We start from the raw sequence: 19,912 nt of genomic DNA, 5'->3' as shown, positions 1-19,912 counted from the left end.
TTGAGTTTCAGAAAAAATGTATTCAAAAAAACATTTCAGAGATATTTCACAGAAGATAATTTACGGATGTATTTGTAATGTATGTAATGTGTATTACAGCTCTTAAATGTTACAGTGAGTGACAGTCTACAGTTAGTTTGGAAAATGCAGCTAGCACATTTCTAGCACATTTTCCTTTTTTATAAATACAGACAGAATCTTTACATGATAATTAAACTATTTTAATCAGACCAATATTATATAAACCCACAGGTGGTTACAACTACATAGATCGCCACAAAGTACATATGTGTGGCTGTGCGTCCACAGAAACCTTCATTGTGAGTGAGGCATGCTTTCAAACACTTTTCTGTTGCTGCCTCAGTTCAAACATGAATACAGTTACAACATGCACAATGCATTGTAATCGAACTGTGAAGAAATGCTGAATTGTTTCAGAAAGTGTTGGCACTGCACTCTAACTGTATGTGTGTCTGTATGCTGTTATGCTTGTGAATGTGAAAAGGCAGAATTGTTCAATGTATATTCTTTTATCATGTGCATATCATGTGTCTTCTCTTGCATGTCGTATGAATGTATGTGTGTTTGCTTTTGTATATGTAGTCCATTTGAGATTCTGTTTGCACATATAGCTAAAGGGTTTGACAAAAACATAGCATACTGTATGTGTTTAGCATATCAATACAGGGAACACTACAGAGAGAGCAGCAGAAAGAATATGAGCATTCTAGCACTCCCTGTTTCTATGTACATGCTGTATTTAAGGACCATCTTAGTGGCCACCACGAGCTGACATGAACATCTTTACTAAAGTCCCCGGACTAGCCCAACAAACCAGGTACGTTAGCAGTGCATTTGTGAAGAGAAGCATCACCAAATTTTCTGGTTTTAGTTTTTCAACCAAATCTACACCTCGTATAGGAGGACTGTATTTATCATTGCAGAAATAAGTCATTTAAAAGTCTCAAAATTCATGAATGTGTATTTCAGATTACATTCATACGGTAAGGACAGCCCTGAAACAGAGTGAAAACTAACATACTGTTATGTTTCAGTTTGTTCCACACATGCATTCACTCTTATGGAACAAGTAAAATTAAACTTTAATTTTAATGTTTGATCATTCTCTTGGAAAGAAAAACATCCACTCCAAACAGTTCATACAGACAATTTACTGGCCTCTTTCATGCCATATTTATAGACATTGTTGGTTGTAAAAATGTTCCTGTGTTCTCAGTGTAAAAATGTACTAAGAGTATTTTTACTATTTTCCGTAGCAAGCTGGGGTCTGTGCTCCAACGTGCCTTCTACGGGTCCAGTGGGAGGGTGAGAGTTTATTTTTTACAGTAATACTTTCTGCAGGGAATTTGGTGCTGATTAACTGCATTTAAGTTTTAAGGAATTTTGTATTCTCTGTTTGCTACTTTATTGGTTAAGACTGTTCATTTTGAGTTTTGCTCCTTAAACAGTCTAATGGTGCTTTTGGGAAAGTCATTAGGAAAGTATTATAAAGTACATGAAAAATACTTTATATGTCATTATTTCTTTAGTGCAAAGCCTAGTTTATGCTCAAAACATTTGTTTTTCTTTTAAATCACATTGTCTTTATCAAAATTTTGAATGAAACCAAAAATGGCATATACTCAAGTGTTATATGATATTGCTTTGTGTGTTTTGTCAGGTGACCCTTTTCGAGCAGAGGAATTTTGCTGGTCGACAACTGGACCTGACCTCTGACTGTCAGAAGTTGAGTGAGAAAAACTTTCCTGACAGATGCAACTCTGTGCAGGTTGAAAGTGGAGCGTGAGTTCATATCAGTTTTGTCTCACAACACAGAACACCTTATTTAAAGGTGCACTCAGTTTATTTATTTTTTTTTTTTTGTGCTAAACTTTTATACAGAAAGAATTATTAATAGTAGAATAATATATATATATATATATATATATATATATATATATATATATATATATATATATATATATATATATATATATATATATATATGTGTGTGTGTGTGTGTGTGTGTGTGTGTGTGTGTGTGTGTTAAAAATGATAAGATGAAGACTAGTCATATCAGTCTTACGGTGAAAAAGCTTCCTTATTCTACATATGAAGCTGGGTGCACATTCATGAGTGCTGCCACATTGAGATCATATGAGTAGCCGAATATTATTCGCTTTACACCCTCATTAATCTCCTGTAATTGGCCGCTTTCATTATTGGAATAAATGAATCATGACTAACTGTGAATACCGTATGTTTACAATGACACTGGTAACTGAGAACTTCTGTTTTTGCATGATGGTGCATCTATGCCGCTAGGTGGCAACTTTAACCACTGATAAATTTAACATTAATAATTACTTCATATTGTAACTGATTCAAAATTGGATTTTAAACTATACAAAACATTTACTCCATTATTTATTTTTCCATGTAATGACATTTTGCAAATTCAAGCCCACTCGAGAATGCTTTAGATTTCAACTGTGCTTAGATTTTCAAATGTGTGTTCATGTGTAGATGGGTTGGATATGAACATGAGAACTTCCGAGGGCGTCAGTACCTGTGGGACATGTCTGACAAGGGGGAGTACAACTGCACTGAAAAGTGGTGTGCTCAGGGTGACCACATCTCATCTGTTCGTGCTGTGAAACAAGTGAGACACACTCCCACATAAACACATATTGTATTTAATAATACTAAAGAAATTAAAAGGCACCATTCTTAACGTAAGTCACATAAAAAAGAAAAAAAGTCTTGACAATCTGTGAAATTTTCTGACACATGTGACCCCAAGTCCTGATATTTGAGAAAATCATGTATATCTATGAACCTCCAATGTAAATGTTTCTCCTCTTTTTGTTTTTGTTTGGTGGGCTAGGACAACAACACTTCTCGTGCACAGCTATTTGAGAGGGCCGGTTTCTCGGGTAAGAAGACAGAGCTCCATGATGACATCCCCAATCTGATGAGCCGTTACAGCCTTAACAGAGCATCCTCTATCAGAGTAATGGGCGGAACGTGAGTACAAGCTTACTTATGCCAGTGTGTTCTATATAAACTCAATGTTTTTTGCATATTTGTGCAAATGTGCATCTTACATCAGTGACTGACTGCTCCTCTTTCTTTCTCTGTGACCACAGCTGGGTGGTGTACCAGGAGCCTAACTACAGAGGAGCACACTACGTCCTGGAAAAGAAGGACTACAACAACTTCTCTGACTGGGGTGCCCAAAACAGCACTGTTGGCTCAATTCGCCGTGTCCGCTTTGGCTAAATGAAATCTCCTGAAACATACACTCATCTGTCAGCTCTTTATACAAACAATATGCAAGCTATAAATGAAACAAACCCAACAGAAAAAAAAGAAAAAAAAAACTATTTTAGTAATAAACTAATGAAAAGACAAAATTCGTTGTTTGTGCTTAAATTATCAAACAGGAAATACTAGTTTACCGGGTATGACAAACAGCACAGGAACTCTTCATGTGCAAGAATATGTGTTGTGATGCCCTCTGGTGGTGAATGCTACATTATGCGCATTTGAGTTTCTGTCAGAATGCTCACCATTTTAAGATAATAACTTCTCACTGCTCCAGGATCAGTTTGATCCAATAACTTTAGTCATTATTGAGAAGGGAAAACGGGTTCGAGAAAAACGACTGATTCCAGGATACTGGTTACTCTCAATCATGGACTACAGGAGGATTTTCCAAAGTAAATACATACTGTCCCATAACATGCACATCAGTGAGACTACATTTCCTGTAAAAAAAAAAAAAAAAAAAAAAAAATGTGTCCTGCTGCTCTGATGGGATGCATCAGTAAACATGAGATGCTAATAGGAACTGTGAGCTCACGCCTTTGCCTGCTCTTCTATGATGTAAATCCCTTAAAGAGCAGTTGTGGAGCTCATCGGTGTATAGTTAAGCATACGTTGAGGAATTCACAAGGGCTTGAGCACAGAGTTAGACTTAGAGACACATGCTGCCGTGCTCTCTAAAGGCCGGAGAGGTATTTCTTTGGGCCATGGGAGCAGCAGTTGCTGTGCCCCTGTTGGACTGATGACATTGTGCTACATCTCTCTCACGGTCACCACAGCAGCCTGGAGGTACAGAGCCCACCGACGCCTCTTTTACCTTCAGAAACAGTGGAGCAATAGAAAGAAATCAATTGGCTTAAGGGAAGAAAACAGGGGACTAATAGAGAGGCAAGACTGAAAATATGTTTATGTTAATTATATACAACAGTTAGTTGTCCTCGAATCTGATTGGATGATAGACGTTCCATGAGTACTGATGTCTCAGAACATCAGCACTCAGACACTTCACTGTGTGTATCACTCCGCTTGTGTTCGTGCCATGCTAAACTAAAGCGTAAGAGCAGAGCAGATGTGTTAAGAGCTACTGTATATCTGTCTCTTTACATTTAATTTTGTGACATTACATATGTTAGCCAGCAGGTGGAGGCAAAAGACCATTTTTGTATGTAAAATAAGCCAGTTGGTGAAGTGAGTCAGCGTCAGTCAGTGTTTACATTCAACAGCACTCCATGATCGCTCGTATTACTACTACACTACTAAAGCTAGGAAATAACTTTAAACGGCTTTAAACAAACAACTTCAGCATTAAGGTTCATCCCAGCTGAGAGACACAACAGACTGATTAATTACACAAACTCAAGGTGCTCTTACCGGAGTTTCCACGTTGGAGAGGACGTACTGTTCAAATGGCGGACCGGCTACCGCGAAATAGGGAGGAATATCCCCACTTGAACGGCTATTTTTTCACAGAGAAAAATAGGATGCATTTCACTAAAATGACATTATCTTCAGAAAGCTGACTAACAGACTACAGCATCATCAACAGATGATTGCACACGCTCCATCTCTCTCTCTTTCTCTCTCTCACTCTCACACACACACACACACACACACACACACACACACACACACACACACACACACATACATTCTTGTTTACAATAACATGTTAGAAACAGCCCAAGCCATGATACTAGTAGTTCTAAAGTGATGTTTTTGAGAGGCTTGGAAACATCATTAGTTTTGAACCAGCAACGGCAGATTCTGATCTGTGGCATAAGAAAGTAGTTCCATGCACAAATGCGTATTCAGTTTTTCCTAATTTTTTAATATTTACTTGTTCATTGAACTGTTGTATATAAGCAATATCACACGCACAATCATGCTATATGGCCCTAAATCAGCACTGGTGTGATTACCTGCGGCCGAATCACAGCATTGCTGATGTAGGGCCATATCGCACTCTTGCTCGTGTGATATTGCTTAAATAAACAAATGTTTGACATAGCCATTGCATTAACTACTACTGTTACTGCTATTGTTTTTCATTTTCTACTTTTAAACTAGTACTATTACTACTATTCCTACTGATACTTACTACATAAATCAATTTCCATAATAATAATAAATACTATTACTTACTAGAATTCTAATATCAATTTTAGACATGAGATGTAGTGAATATGCACAATTCATGAAATGACTTTATAATACACAGAAATGCTGACACAAAAATAAGTGTAAGCAATGGAAAATTATAGCCAGATCCAGCTGTTTTGCTCTAACATTTGAGGCCCATGATTTAAACAGAAAACTAAGAATGCGTATCCTGTGTTTTTGGGGGCTCAGGGCTGGAAGCCCATCACAAAGCTCTTTCCCTCTCTACCACACGCACACAAACAAACACACTCAGTCTGACTTTGGAGATGGCGTGGCTTGTTGAATGGAAAGGGTCCTATGTTTCTTTGCAAGCGTAAGCCAGTTGGTCACAGCTGAAATTGTAAACTAATTGACCACCCATACACAACATTCCTCTTGCTCTGCACAGAGTTGTGAAGGGATAATAAGTTCTGCCCCACTTATAAACATAAAAATATTTATACTCTTGAAGCAAAAGACACACACATACACAAAGCAACCTACAATTATATTTGAAAAGAATTGTTTACCTCAAGATTTTGTCATTATTTCACCATCTTTTATGAATTTCTTTCTTCCAATGAATCAGTGAGTTTTGTGACATGGACCAATTGATTAATCGATTAGAAGATTTGACTCAAAACAGTGTTTTGTTCATAAATTGCTACTCTCATGAACGTCTCAAAGAGATAGGGTGGATGTCAATATTTCCAGTGAATAATAATACATTTCGTCTTGTTCTTTACACAAACACTATCGTATGGCTTTGGGTAACTTGTAGGAGTCATATGGACCAGTGTCACTAGCAAACAACCCTTTTTACAGAGGCATAAGCTCCAGTAGCATTATGTGTCCCAACACTGGGGCTAAATTGCCCAATATAACATCACTGTCTGTTTCCATCAGCGATAATTCTCCCCCAAATGCTTGTGCTTGATATCACCACTTGTGAGTGGGCAGGTACTCGTCTCATGGCTCATGGTGGGGCCTACAAGATTTGCGGTATGCTATTGAGCCCCAGTAAATCTTCACGATGAATATCAGAAACGAGACCTGAGAAACAACATCCCTCACTATATTTCAGCAATCATGTTGTGTGTCCCTGTATTTCTGTTGGCTGTTTAGAATCAGAACTACCAATACATGATTTTAATTTTAATGAATTAATCAGTTCCGTTGAGTTGGTTCTTTTCAATTAATTGGTCAAACAGGATAGCAAAACTGTCTGAATTGGCTCGTAGTTCACGCCAAATCATTCGGATGGCTCAGTTATGCACTCAGTCAATTGAAGTGGTTTCTCACTCGGTAAAACAGTAACGGAACACTTTAGAACACAGAGAGTAAAAAGGGAGCTAGATGAAAATAAAATTTACACTTGAAGAATGGAGAAAAAGTTTCTGTGCATTTCCTTTTGAAGATTCAGTTTTCATCATCAATTTATCTTTTGCTGAAAAAGGTTGTGCATATGAGCTGACATCACTTCTGAAACAACTGCTGTGACATGTATTTTATATTTTATTTTTTTCTCCCCAAATTGGAATGCCCAATTCCCAATGCGCTCTAAATCCTCGTGGTGGCGTAGTGCCTCAATCCAGATGGCGGAGGACGAATCTCAGTTGCCTCTGTGTCTGTGACTGTCAATCCGCATCTTATCACGTGGCTTGTTGAGCGCGTTATCGTGGAGACATAGCACGTGTGGAGGCTCGCGCTATTCTCCGCGGCATCCACGCACAACTCATCATGCGCCCCACCGAGAGCGAACCACATTATAGCGACCATGAGGAGGTTACCTCATGTGACTCTACCCACCCTAGCAACCGGGCCAATTGGTTGCTTAGGAAACCTGACTGGAGTCACTCAGCACGCCCTGGATTCGATCTTGTGAATCCAGGTGTGGTAGTCAGTGTCTTTACTTGCTGAGCTACCCAGGCCCCCCACATACTTCAGCTTTAATAGAAGTGGTCTCTGCTAAATAGTCTCTGAGAAAAGTCAACGTACTTTTTCCGATCAGTCTGCAAAAAAACATGGTATAACTATGTTATCTCTAAAATAACCATGATACTTTTTTCATAATTCAAAAAAAGAGAGTAAAGTAAGCAGTTTTTCTATCTTTTTTTTGATACTACTTCTTATTTTTTGTCGGGCATCCATATTGAGCTTTGTGCCGTTGGATGTGAGTGCTTTTGTTCAATTTTTAACTTTTTTCATAATTGAAAGATACAACAAATAAGGATGTTATATAGTAAGTGATGAAGGAAAATTTTCATAAATTAGAGAGAATATTTATGTGATCAATGAAAAATGCTTAAATACTGTAAAAGCAAACAAATTAGTTATTTCAGTAGTTCAAGTAAATGTAATCCTGTATTGAGGATAGTGTAAACATTTGTGGCTCGCTGCCCTGGGCAAAAGGGGCTCGAGGCTCGAGACTCGACCTGAGCTTGATTACACGACCCCCCCCCCCCCCCGGACTTGGATTAGTTATTGATGGATAGATAGGAGGAGAAGGGGAGGTGGAGGGATGCCAGAAGAAGCTGTTTATATATTCTTACTCTGGCAGTGTGATTGGTTGGATTATGGATCCCAAACCTTGTTAAATGAAACTCTATGTGTAAGCAGTACTCATTCAAACATTTGTAGTGCCCTTTTTTTATTTTTCCTTCCCTGCCCCTGCTGAGGTCTGTGCCCACCACTAATGGGTGACCTGTGCCCTACTCCTATTAAATGGCTACAAATGCCCCTGATTTTGATCAGTTTTAAGATACTTGATGCTTATGATACTTATGTCTGTTTGTTTATTTGTTTGTTTGTTTGTTTGTTTGTTTGTTTTTTTTATCATTTTGTTTCTTGACACCCACAGTCCTCATTCACCTAAAGAAAGGTGTTCTTCAAAAATTTACCTTTTATGTTCCACAGAAGAAAGAAACTCATACAGGTTTGGAACAAGAAATGAAGATGTGTAAACAATGCCTATGATATTACAAATTGAATGATAAATGTACATTTTTAGATGAAATACTATACCTTTAACAATTGCTTGCTTCATACAATTAAAGATTCACACCGCCACACAAGTAAGCCATCATAAGTATGCCAAAGTACCAGCAGTAAACCACACATTCCAACTGCATGTTTTTACTGTTGGGCCTGTTAATGAGAGTCTACCACTGGAGAAACTCCAACATGACTGTTCTTCACTTGTTTTCTTTTGTACTTTTCTCACAGTCAGGCTCAGTGGGGTGATTACCTTTACAGTGATCCATAAGCCAAACCTCATGGATTACTACACACCTCACAGAACAGCATATCTTAAAGAGCCCATATTATGCTAATTTACAGGTTCATAATTTTATTTTGGGGGTCTACTAGAATAGGTTTACATGCTTTAATGTTAAAACAACATATTCTTTTTCTCATACTGTACATTTATTTTCCCCGCTCTTCATACTCCAAAAAGCCCAGTCTGCTCTGATTGGTCAGCTGGCCTAGTCTGCTGTGATTGGTCAACCATGTAGAGCGTGTGTCAGAAATGTAACGGCCCTTACCATAAACGAGTTTGAGGCTGTGGCCTCGTTTGGAAGGTAGGACGCGTCCTTTGAAGGCTGCAGTATACCGAGTGTCCTCCTTTAAACAAGCCTTGTTTAAATGAGACGGCCTTCATAGGACAAACAGAAACGGAACGTAACATGGTTGCTATGACAGCACGCAACTCTTTAACAAGAGCGAGCGCTTTGAGTGAGAAGGGAACAAAGGCCCTCTGGAAGGGAATGTATGAAGTAAATTTTAGGAGAGTTATAATGATGTAAAGAGAAAAGAAAATAGATTTTACAGGTGTAATTTTAGTCTAATAATATATTTTAATTACTACTACTGAGGTACTTCAACTTGGGCATTAACATTCCTTGCATTTGAACATCATATTTAAAATATTTCTGGATAGCGGCTGTAACATTACAGCTTGTAATTATATAATTATATAAGACTCTTGAGATCGACCATTTTGTAATACAGTTTTAGGTAAAAGCTGGCCCACAGCTGAATAGTAAACCCTTACCAAAACAATAACATTACATAGCAAGTAAACCGAACACTACCATGGATTGCAGATGTAAAATGACCATTTGTAAAAATAAATCCATCTCCACACTTGATCACTATTCATGATACTAAGAACGACAAACAATCTGCATAATTCTACACAATTGTAGGTAAAAGTGGGCCTGCAGCTGATTAGCAAAACTATTTCAACACAGTAACATTAGCTAGCAGGTTAGCAGAGGCCTACAGCTGTGCACTAGGTGTACACTGTAGCTACAACACAAAACTCTGCATTTGAACTATCGGTAGCAAATAAATCCACAAATAATCAAGCATACTAACAGGATGTTATCCTGAAGCACCAGATTGTCCCAACAAAGTGGGAACTGCACCATCTTTCAGGAGTAACCGTCTTGAAAATCCAACATTGGTTGTGGTTGTACTGCTGAGGAATAGTGGTAAAAATAAATGTTAACCACTGATTCTTCAATTCGTCTGCCTTTGGAAGTCCAAACAAAGGGGTTTTGCTTTTGCAGTGAAGAAAACAGCGTCTTCTCGACATGGCGACAACACTAACCCAACTCATCCTGGCCTCAGCTATAACTACGTTTGTTTGAGAGTGCGCCAAAGTAGCCCTTAGGCGGGCATTATGCAAATGTGTTACATAGTGACGTAGATACTTTACGGAAGAAATGGCTGGACTACAATCCAGCGAGAATAACTCCCTTTTGCGTGGACTTTGTGCTTTGTAACTTTGCAGACCTTTTACATGCACAAACTAAAGGAAAGGTAAAATCCCAAAAAGCATAAAAGGGCCTCTTTAATAGCAGTTATTATTTCAGTCTGGTTTGACTATGTTCGCACAGTATCAGAGTGTTGAAATGCTTAAACACTTCACTATGAAACACTATGTTTTTATCTATGTGTGACCCTCAAGATTCATCAGAGACATGTGAAGGGTGTCAGTAAAAATATACATACTCTCAAGCAAGGCAGTGACACAGACTTGTGAATGTCACACAATAAAAAAAAAAGTATAATCTGGTAAATTCCACCCACTTGAAGTCACCCACATTTCCATCACACACAAAACAATTTTGTTAAAATAATTATTTTTGATTTATTTGCCTGTGCTTTGCCCTGGCGTCTGTGACAGTTAAATTTTGAAGAAGCCATCTCTGCAAGATAAGCATTACTAAATTGCAAATAATGTCGGAGGATTGTGAGGATGTGCATTTCAACCACACTGCATATCCTAATAAACATGTATGTCATACAAAAGATCCTGTCATGTTTTGACTCATTTGCTGCATATATATCACTCTGTAAGTGCAAAATGTTCTTTCTTGCTCTCTCAGTTGTTTTGCTTGGTCTATATTACAGAGAGATGAATTTTGCAAATGATCTCACCAGAAAATACCCTGCAAGGCTTAAAAGCAAACACCTTCATGTCTGACAAGCTATTTCAGTGTGATTATCAGGAAAATCTTGACGCTACATACCGCTTTGCAGCGTGGCTTCTTGTTGTGACATGTTTTGGGTCCTTTAGCCAACAAAGAAGGGAATGCCTGGGGAGACTGCATGCTCAATGCTTAGAGCATATCTATGTTTGAAGAATTTTTTCTATTATCTGATAAGAATATCTGATATGAACAGCCAAAATAGGTTTTTAGTGCAATATTTTTTACTGTTATGCCAATACATTTTGTGAAAGCCTCAATTGCTAAAAGGTGGACATTTTTACATATTCTAGTTTTGCCATCATCAGTGTAGATCTGTACTGGAACGCCCGCCCCGCCCCCTCCACCCGCTCCGCAGGTGCAATTGCAATTGCAAAGACACCCATTTCTTCTGCAAGTATACAGTGCATACACTAATGTCACTATTCTGGATGTGCTAAATACAGTCATGAGATCTTTACATCAATCGTATAAAGTTCTATGGTAAAGTATTGTTATTTGAATTTACAGGGACTCGTGAGTTAAGATCTAGGTGGGCAGGGGAGGCTCTGAGCAAGAAGGGTAGAGGATGTGAACACAATCAATAACAAAGAGTCCTGGAATCTACGTCTTTTGTCCCAGGCCCTGTTATGAACTCAAATCTTGGACAGCCCTGTGCGAGGCCACTACTGTGGCCACCTGTGAACCACAATTATCACTAATGCTTGCACACATGCAAGCACATGCACACACACATACACACTGGACCAATTAAGCATCCTGCACTCACCTCCATTCAGCCAGCACTAACAGCTTTGTGGTGAAGCCAGGACAGACTCCCTCCCTTCCCTCTCACTCATCTATAATGACCCTCTGAGCAATGTGCATGTGTGTTTGTGTATGAGCTGAGAGGCATTAAAAGGGTTGCCAAGTAATTACCTACACGACACATTCACCACCTTACTCACTTAACAGACCTTGACAAAACTTGTGTTTGAAGTCAAAATTCATCCCAAAAGTGTGTACCAATGTACAGCTCTGGAAAAAATTAAGAGACCACTGCAAAATTATCAGTTTCAGTACAAGGTTATCCTGGAAGAAAACTTGCTTCCTTCTGCTCTGACAATGTTCCCCAACTCTGAGGATTGGTTTTTCCAGCAGGACAATACTCCATGCCACACAGCAAGGTCAATCAAGGTGTGGATGGAGGACCACCGTATCAAGACCCTGTCATGGCCAGCCCAATCTCCAGACCTGAGCCCCATTGAAAACCTCTGGAATGTGATCAAGAGGAAGATGTATGGCGACAAGCCATCAAACAAAGCAGAGCTGCTTGAATTTTTGTGCCAGGAGTGGCATAAAGTCACCCAACATCTACACTACCGGTCAAAACTTTTGAAACACTTGACTGTTTCTCATGATCTTAAAAATCTTTTGATCTGAAGGCGTATGCTTAAATGTTTGAAATGAGTTTTGTAGACAAAAATATAATTGTGCCACCATATTAATTTATTTCATTAAAAAACTAAAATTGAATTTAAAATAAATGTTTTTGAAATTGATGATATGGACCAAATAATAAAGAAAAGCGGCCAATAAGTGCCCAACATAGATGGGAACTCCTTCAATACTGTTTAAAAAGCATCCCAGGGTGATACCTCAAGAAGTTGGTTGAGAAAATGTCAAGAGTACATGTCTGCAAATTCTAGGCAAAGGGTGACTACTTTGAAGATGCTAAAATATAACACAGTTTTGATTTATTTTGGATTTTGTTTAGTCACAACATAATTCCCATAGTTCCATTTATGTTATTCCACAGTTTTAATGACTTTTCTGTTATTCTAAAATGTGAAAAAAAAAAAATAAAAAAAAATAATTATAATAAAGAATGAGTAAGTGTTTCAAAACTTTTGACCGGTAGTGTATGTGAAAGACTGATGGAGAGCATGCAAAGACACATGAAAGGGTTATTCCACCACATATTGATTTCTGAACTCTTCCTAAGTTAAAATATTATCATTGTGTTGTTTAAAAATGAATATGAACTTGTTTTCTTTGCATTATTTGAGGTCTGAAAACACTGCATCTTTTTTGTTATTTTGACCAGTTATAATTTTCTGCAAATAAATACTCTAAATGAAAATATTTGTATTTAGAATTGGGAGAAATGTTGTCAGTACTTTAAAGAATAAAACAAAAATGTTCATTTTACTGAAACACATACCTATAAATAGGAAATCCAGAGAAACTGATAATTTTGCAGCGGTCTCTTAATTATATCCAGAGCTGTATATTTGAAAAATGAATTATTTAGTTAATTCGTAATATTCGTTATATAAAATAGTATGTTTTGTAGTTTTATAAGTTTATATTTAGTATAAATGTATATGTTTAATTTAATGTTTTTACCCTAATTGTTTAATATCATCCAAATGAATTTATATCATCTAATTGTTTTATATTTAAAATTATTTTCTTCTTTAAATAGTTTCAATGTAGTTAGCTACTTTTTGTTAGTAACTTGTAGTGTAATGAATTACGAGTAGCTTGATTGTAGTTAACTTGAAGTTATGAGTAGCTTGTAGCTTAGGAAGCTATAGTTTCAAAGTAGCTTCCCCAACACTTGTAGTCTGCATCACCATGTCATAACTTTAAGCGATGTAGATCAAACATAAAGCTAACTATGCCAAAAAAAAATTTCAGTGAGTCTTATTGAGACATCACATCAAAGATTTTGAGTGGGATTTGCAGCTTGTTTTTAAGACTGGGTAACGTCTGAGCTTTAACCCCACCTCTGCGTAGAAGAAGGCCAATGTCTGTTTCCAATTAATAGTGGAGGCTGGAAAAGAGCCTTTTAAAAGGGCCTGAGCATGTTTAGATGTTTACATTTTAGTCCTTCCCTTCAGCGTGCAGGCTGCTTGGAGACTGGGCTGAAGAAAAGCCCAAAAAACAGCAAGGAGTTACCAGTGTCTTGCGCCACCCACTGAGCCCCTGATCCTATCAAACACAAACACAGGCCAAAGTGGTTTACTCAATAACACAGGCATGCCATAACCCTCTGCCTGCACAACCAGGTCATTTCAAGACCCTTCAGTTTTATCTGTTTAGTTAAAGTTATCTGTTTGGAATCGTAAAGCAAAATTCCTGTTCTGATGCTGTTATTTCGGCTTTAGTTAGAAATTTATTTTGGTAACCCTTTACAATAAGGTTCTATTTGTTAACATTAGTTCATGCATTAGGCATCATGAGCTAATGAACAATACTTTTTCACTGCATTTATTAATCTTAGTTAATGGTAATTAATCAAAAAACTATAATTCATTATATGTTCATGTTAATTCAAAATGCATTAACTAATGTTAACATTTTAATGACATTTTTTATTGCATATGTATAAATTAACATTAACCAAGATTAATAAATGCTGTAAAATCATTGTTCATGTCATGTTAAATAATGTAGTTAACAAATAGAACCTTATTGTAAAGTGTAACCAATTTTTTAAATGCCCTCTAAACTTTAGAAACGTCGTTATCGGAATATGATGCTCCGACCAAGAAAATCATACACATTATCATCTAGGGTTTCAAAGTTGTATGATTCATGTAAAAACGTCCATAGATAAGTTTTAAAAAATATGTGATATGTTATGAAAACAATTTAAATGGCATGCATATTCCCCTATATTAAGGTTTAGCAGTAATGTCTTGCCTTCGTTCTGGAAAGAGTGCTCTGGGCATGTTGTGAAATAATGTGTTGCCTTAGAGAGATCTGGACAGTCTCCGGCCTGCTACAAAAGTGCTCGTACTGACCCCACTATAGGCATATAAATGTGGATGCTTAAATTAGAGCTGGTTTCACATGTCATTGCCAATCCCTGCTATGGACTGTGAAAGGGACCATGAAGCCGTAATCTAGAGTTTATGTGTGTGTGCATGTGCTGTGTCAGTCACAGGCTCAGTGAATAAAGCCTGAGCACAGTCTACCTCGGGCACTCAGGGTGGCTTGAGACTTGCCAGTGCCACCAGTTCTTGGAGAGAAAAAAAAATTATGTTAGGTTCATAAATCTTTCTAGGTTGAAATATCTTTTCCTACCTTCTCTTACCTATCTACATTGATCTGTAGAGATAATTTTTCTAACATGTATGCACGTATGTTAAATAATTGTTGTTTGTGAATGTGTGTGTGCATACAAGAACACAAAAACAATAGAGGATGACAGAAAAAGAGTGTTAATGTTCATACATGTTAAACATGATAAAGAGTTCTTCACAGTTTAGGTCAGTATATTTTGCCCTAAAGGTGTTTTCAGATATAGAATGGTAAGACCATCTGGACCAAGGTTCCCCTTTGAAAACTCTTCTTTGGATTCCTGGATGACAACTGGTCCTGAATGTACTGTAAAAGCTTTTTCTGTTGTACTTCTTCCTGGGCCACCCAAGTTATGTCTTTTGTTATCTAACAAGAATGATGACTATATGATACTGCTCTCAGTCACGGATGAAGGCAAAGGAAAAACTTTAAATGATTCAAAAAGGGATGCTTGAAAGAAAAATAGAGAAAATAGAGAGTGAATGATTTGATTAGAGACTAAACAAATGAGCTTGTGTGTCCTCATTTACAGATATGGGCCATGAAACATAGAGTAACAGAGAATTGACACCACACTAATATTACTAAATTAAATATTACTTCTTTCTTTCTTTTCTTTCCCTAATACTAAGTGCTTATGTGGCTAAAAATAAATAAATAAATAAATAAATAGTTATATCGATCTCCATTATGACAGTGATTTGTGAGGCTGTCCACCCAGAAACTTGAAATAGAACTGGATTATTCATGTTCTTCATTCAGATAAATACACTATACAATGTGGTAACAATTGGTTCAATGAATTGGTTCAATTGTTACCTTAAGTTGCTATTTCTACTTGATCTAACCCTTAACATTAGATTTGTTGGTGTGATGTTAAATCATATTTTTTCATGGATTAAAACCAGTTAATTTAGATGTTGCCAAATCATGGTTAGGTTAACGTTGTGCAGTTGATACCTCAAGCAGCTATTTCTACCTGATTTGACCCATAATAATAACTTTCATTGGTGTAACTCAAATGTATTCAGGTTTACTAAGTAATGTTAAGTAATTTTTTAAACTTGAATAAAACCTTGTTTTAATAAAAGCTTATTTTGTTATTAGAGTTGGTTATCAGTGAAATATTACAACCTTTATTAGAAATTAAAGGGAATGGATTTTCAAAGTTTTTGATTTTGTTCTCAAACAGGTTGCAGTTTTATAATCTGTAAATCTCTCTTCATTATTCCTTACTTTTCTGCCTCAAATCCACACTTCTCTGCTTGGAGCCAGGCAGGGACAGGAAACTAAGAGACGATTTGTTAGTGGTCTGGCCTCCCAACCCTGAACTGCAGAGCTGCTTGCTTTGAAGTTGCGTGGAGAATCACATGCAATTACTTGCGATATAAACCATGTTCTTCTAAAGCACTCAACCCACGATGAACACATCCTCTCTCTCTCTCTCTCTCTCTCTCTCTCTCTCTCTCTCTCTCTCTCTCTCTCTCTCTCCTTCTCTCACTGTGGGCTTAACATTTTCTCAAGAATTATGAACTGGAGGGAGAGTAGATGACTTGCCAAATACTGGGAAAGAGATTTAGAGATGGTTTGAATCACACCATAAGAACATCTCACCTATTCCCTGCAACACTAGCAGGTAAAAACACACATGCAAACACACAGATTACCTGCTCCACAGCACAAAAATCAGTGAAGAGGAAAAGTCAAGAGAGGACAATCTGCCCAAAATGGTCGGTAGATAAGTGATAGTTAGATCAGAAGTTCTCTTTTTTTTTTTTTTTTTAATGTATATGTAACTGTCCTTCTTTGGTTTTGTCTGCTGTGCTCTCTTACCTACCTACATTGGTTGATTTTTATTTCTTTTTTACAATGCTGCTGTGTCTATTTTATTTTGGATAAATGTTCACTTTGACATGATTTTCTATTATTACAATTATACATCATATTATCACAGATATATCTTTTACTGGTGATTAAAATAATACTCATGTCCCAAGTAAAGTTATGCACACTGATAGTACAAATAAAACAAGTGTTATTATGATATACAAGAGGTTGTTTGTGTTGTTAAATACATCCTTGGCATTCAGGATGCTCTGTCCAATGAGACAGTAAAAAGAGAGCCACATCCTTAGGGGAACAGTTTACACCGGGATCAATGTTCATCAGCAGCCCACTTCAGCGGTTTGTGAAGTACTGAAATAGTTTGTACCTCAACGGCTCAAAATGCTGCTAGTTAGTATTTTTTGAGTAACTGAGCTGAAATAGTGAGGTTAAGAATAATAATTGAATGAAGATTCGGTCATCATTATTTGCTCACCCTCATGTCATTTTAAACCCATATCCATAGACTTTCCTTATATGGAACACAAAAGGATTTACATTAAGAAATATTGCGATCCCTGATTTTCACATAGTGGCAGTTGATTATGACTCACTTTTAAGCTTCAAAAGCACCCAAAAGTGTCACAAAAGTAGTCTATGCGGCTTGTGCATCACTTTGCAAGTCTTCTGAAGGCATATAATATATTTAGGTGAGAAGCTCGTTCACAATGGCTGTCAGGCAAGCACTTGCGCTGTTCACAAGTTTTTGCTTTCGCAAGGTTTCCGCAAGAGCCACAAGCTTCTCTCATGCAAGTGCACAGGACAGGCATGGTGGAAGTCAAGATTTTCACTCTAAAATAACTTAAACTTCAGGTTGTTTCACAACGTATGCCTTCAGAAGACTAAATCAGGGAATACAACATTCTTTAAAACATTTCTTTTTGTGTACCGCAGAATGAAGAGGGTCATATGGGTTTGGAACGACATGGGGATGAGTAAATGATGACAGAATTTTCATTTTTGGGTGAACTATTCCTTTAAGATTGATAAAAAGAGAGTGATTGCTGTGAGTTCCTGTGTTTTTCCTGATCTTTTGGCAGGCTAATCAGGGCACATGTGCACAATTGCACTCAAAGAAACATATATACCCACCTAATAAACTTATATATTCAACGTCACTACAACACTGCTTTCAAAGCAGATGGCTCTTCCTGAAAAAAGTAGCTTATCCCTTAGTCCTCCTTTTTGCACTCCCGCTTATCTTTGAGGAAAAGTTCCTCTGACCCCTGACCAGACTCAAACCTCTTTCAGCCAGGGTCGTGTTTCCTCACCTTATATCTTTGTGCATCTTGCTGATTCAAGGAAGAAATACAAGTGCGTTCTGCCAATCTATTGTTGCTGTTTTGACTATAGTGCAACACTGGATTTTGTGTGTTTTTAGGCAGAGAGGAGCCAATCATGTCATGAAAATAACTCACGATTGCAGACCACAAGATGACAGAAATGCAGGTTATTTTTGGAACATAGAGCATTGATTATGACTTAATTTTGTTTTGAGCCAAAGTAAAAAAAAAAAAATTCTTATAGCATACGCTCTTCTCTGACATAATCACTGGGGTAGCAATTTCAGAATGGGAGGTCAGGGAGCGCAAGGAATATAAAATCAGTCAAACAGTCCCTATAGCAGTGTATGAGTGGAGATTAAAAGCTCTGGCAGAGAGGCCCTGTGGGTGTCTGCTCAGTTCCTTGACAGTGAGACAAAGTATTTGTAGCTACTCAGCCCGGGAGAACAAGTGTGTTTGTGTATGGAACTGAATCCCTTATCTCCAGCCTGTACTGACGCCATAGTCTTCCTGTCTCAAATCTCTGCCATTGATTTACTCTCCTCTCTGCCTCTCCACCTCTCGCTCTCTCTCTCCTCTAGTTCATTTCACTCTGAGGAGCCCTGGCCCCTGGCACCAGTTTTCTCCCTCTTCCGTTCTCTCTCTCTCCCTGTCTGCCCTTGTCTCTCTCTCTTGTAGAGATTAGATATAGTCTTTGTATCCACTGACGTAAACACTGGGTGGCACAGATGCACGCAAAGTCTATTATGTTGACAGGACACGCCTGTCTCTGGTTATGCAGGTTTACTGATTAACACAAACAATTGTAATCTTCATATCTTGCTGTCTATGTTTGTACATCTCTGTCTCGGTTTCTCTCTTTAAACAAAACAAAAAAAACAATCTTGAATCTCAACAGTACATATGTTATTATTGTGTTATTGCAATAATTTAGTCTTGAGATGACGAGGCACGAGATAACCTCATTTGCATTGACTGTGCTTCACAAATGCCATGAGTGAAGTGCATGCTAAGTGAAGTACACTTTTTGTTTACTTGAATAAGTGAGAGTATGAGCACTATCTCTCGGTCTAGAACTTTATGGCGTGCTCTGCCGGCGCCAGGCACTCAGAGACTAGACTAGACTATACTACAATCAGCTGCAACACAAAGTGGCCTGATCTCACTGAGTTTCTCTCTCTTTCCTCTGTTTTTAGCCTACTTCCTTCCTTGGTTTCTCAGATATTCTCCTTTCACTCTCAGAAGCCACAGTAAAAACTGGCATGTTTAAAAGGCACAAAAAAACGAGTGGAATGGCAACAATCTTTGCATTGCTCCTCACATGCTATCTACAGTATGTTAAGCCCCTTTCCCTAATACAGTCCTACTTTCCCTCTAGGAACTTTTTTAATAAGAACTCTTAAGACCGAAACATACTCTACACAAGTACGTGAACACAGATGCGAGAGCTTAGCCATCGCATTACCAATGCGCGGTCCGGTTGAACATCCTTCATGTGCGTTCTTGCGTTACCATAGCGGGAACAAATCGCAGTACTCAAGGGAGCGATAGAGGTACCTTCAAACTTCTGTCCTATTAAACTGGATGTGTTTAAGTAAGGTAAGTTTCTATATTGACTTTAACTTACTTGCTCAGCAATATTCTCTTCCAACTGTTGCACTGCCATGACAGTAGAGTTGAAATAGAAAACTCACCGTAGAAGTGGACCGT

General features: G+C 37.7%; 1 protein-coding gene across 1 annotated transcript; it reads left to right on the top strand.

Annotated features, from left to right (window-relative positions):
• The first annotated feature begins 728 nt into the window (after positions 1 to 728).
• On the top strand, positions 729 to 3,416 carry LOC127453871 (gamma-crystallin N-A-like). The gene is made up of 6 exons (XM_051720615.1): positions 729 to 838; positions 1,278 to 1,326; positions 1,682 to 1,803; positions 2,527 to 2,662; positions 2,888 to 3,027; positions 3,150 to 3,416. Exons 1-6 carry the CDS (start codon positions 795 to 797, stop codon positions 3,280 to 3,282), a joined length of 624 nt encoding a protein of 207 aa, XP_051576575.1. The 5' UTR covers positions 729 to 794; the 3' UTR covers positions 3,283 to 3,416.
• Positions 3,417 to 19,912: the final 16,496 nt, after the last annotated feature.

Source organism: Myxocyprinus asiaticus, chromosome 2 (assembly GCF_019703515.2).
Source record: "Myxocyprinus asiaticus isolate MX2 ecotype Aquarium Trade chromosome 2, UBuf_Myxa_2, whole genome shotgun sequence".
Taxonomy (NCBI): domain Eukaryota; kingdom Metazoa; phylum Chordata; class Actinopteri; order Cypriniformes; family Catostomidae; genus Myxocyprinus; species Myxocyprinus asiaticus.
This window is presented reverse-complemented; position numbering and strand designations above follow the sequence as displayed.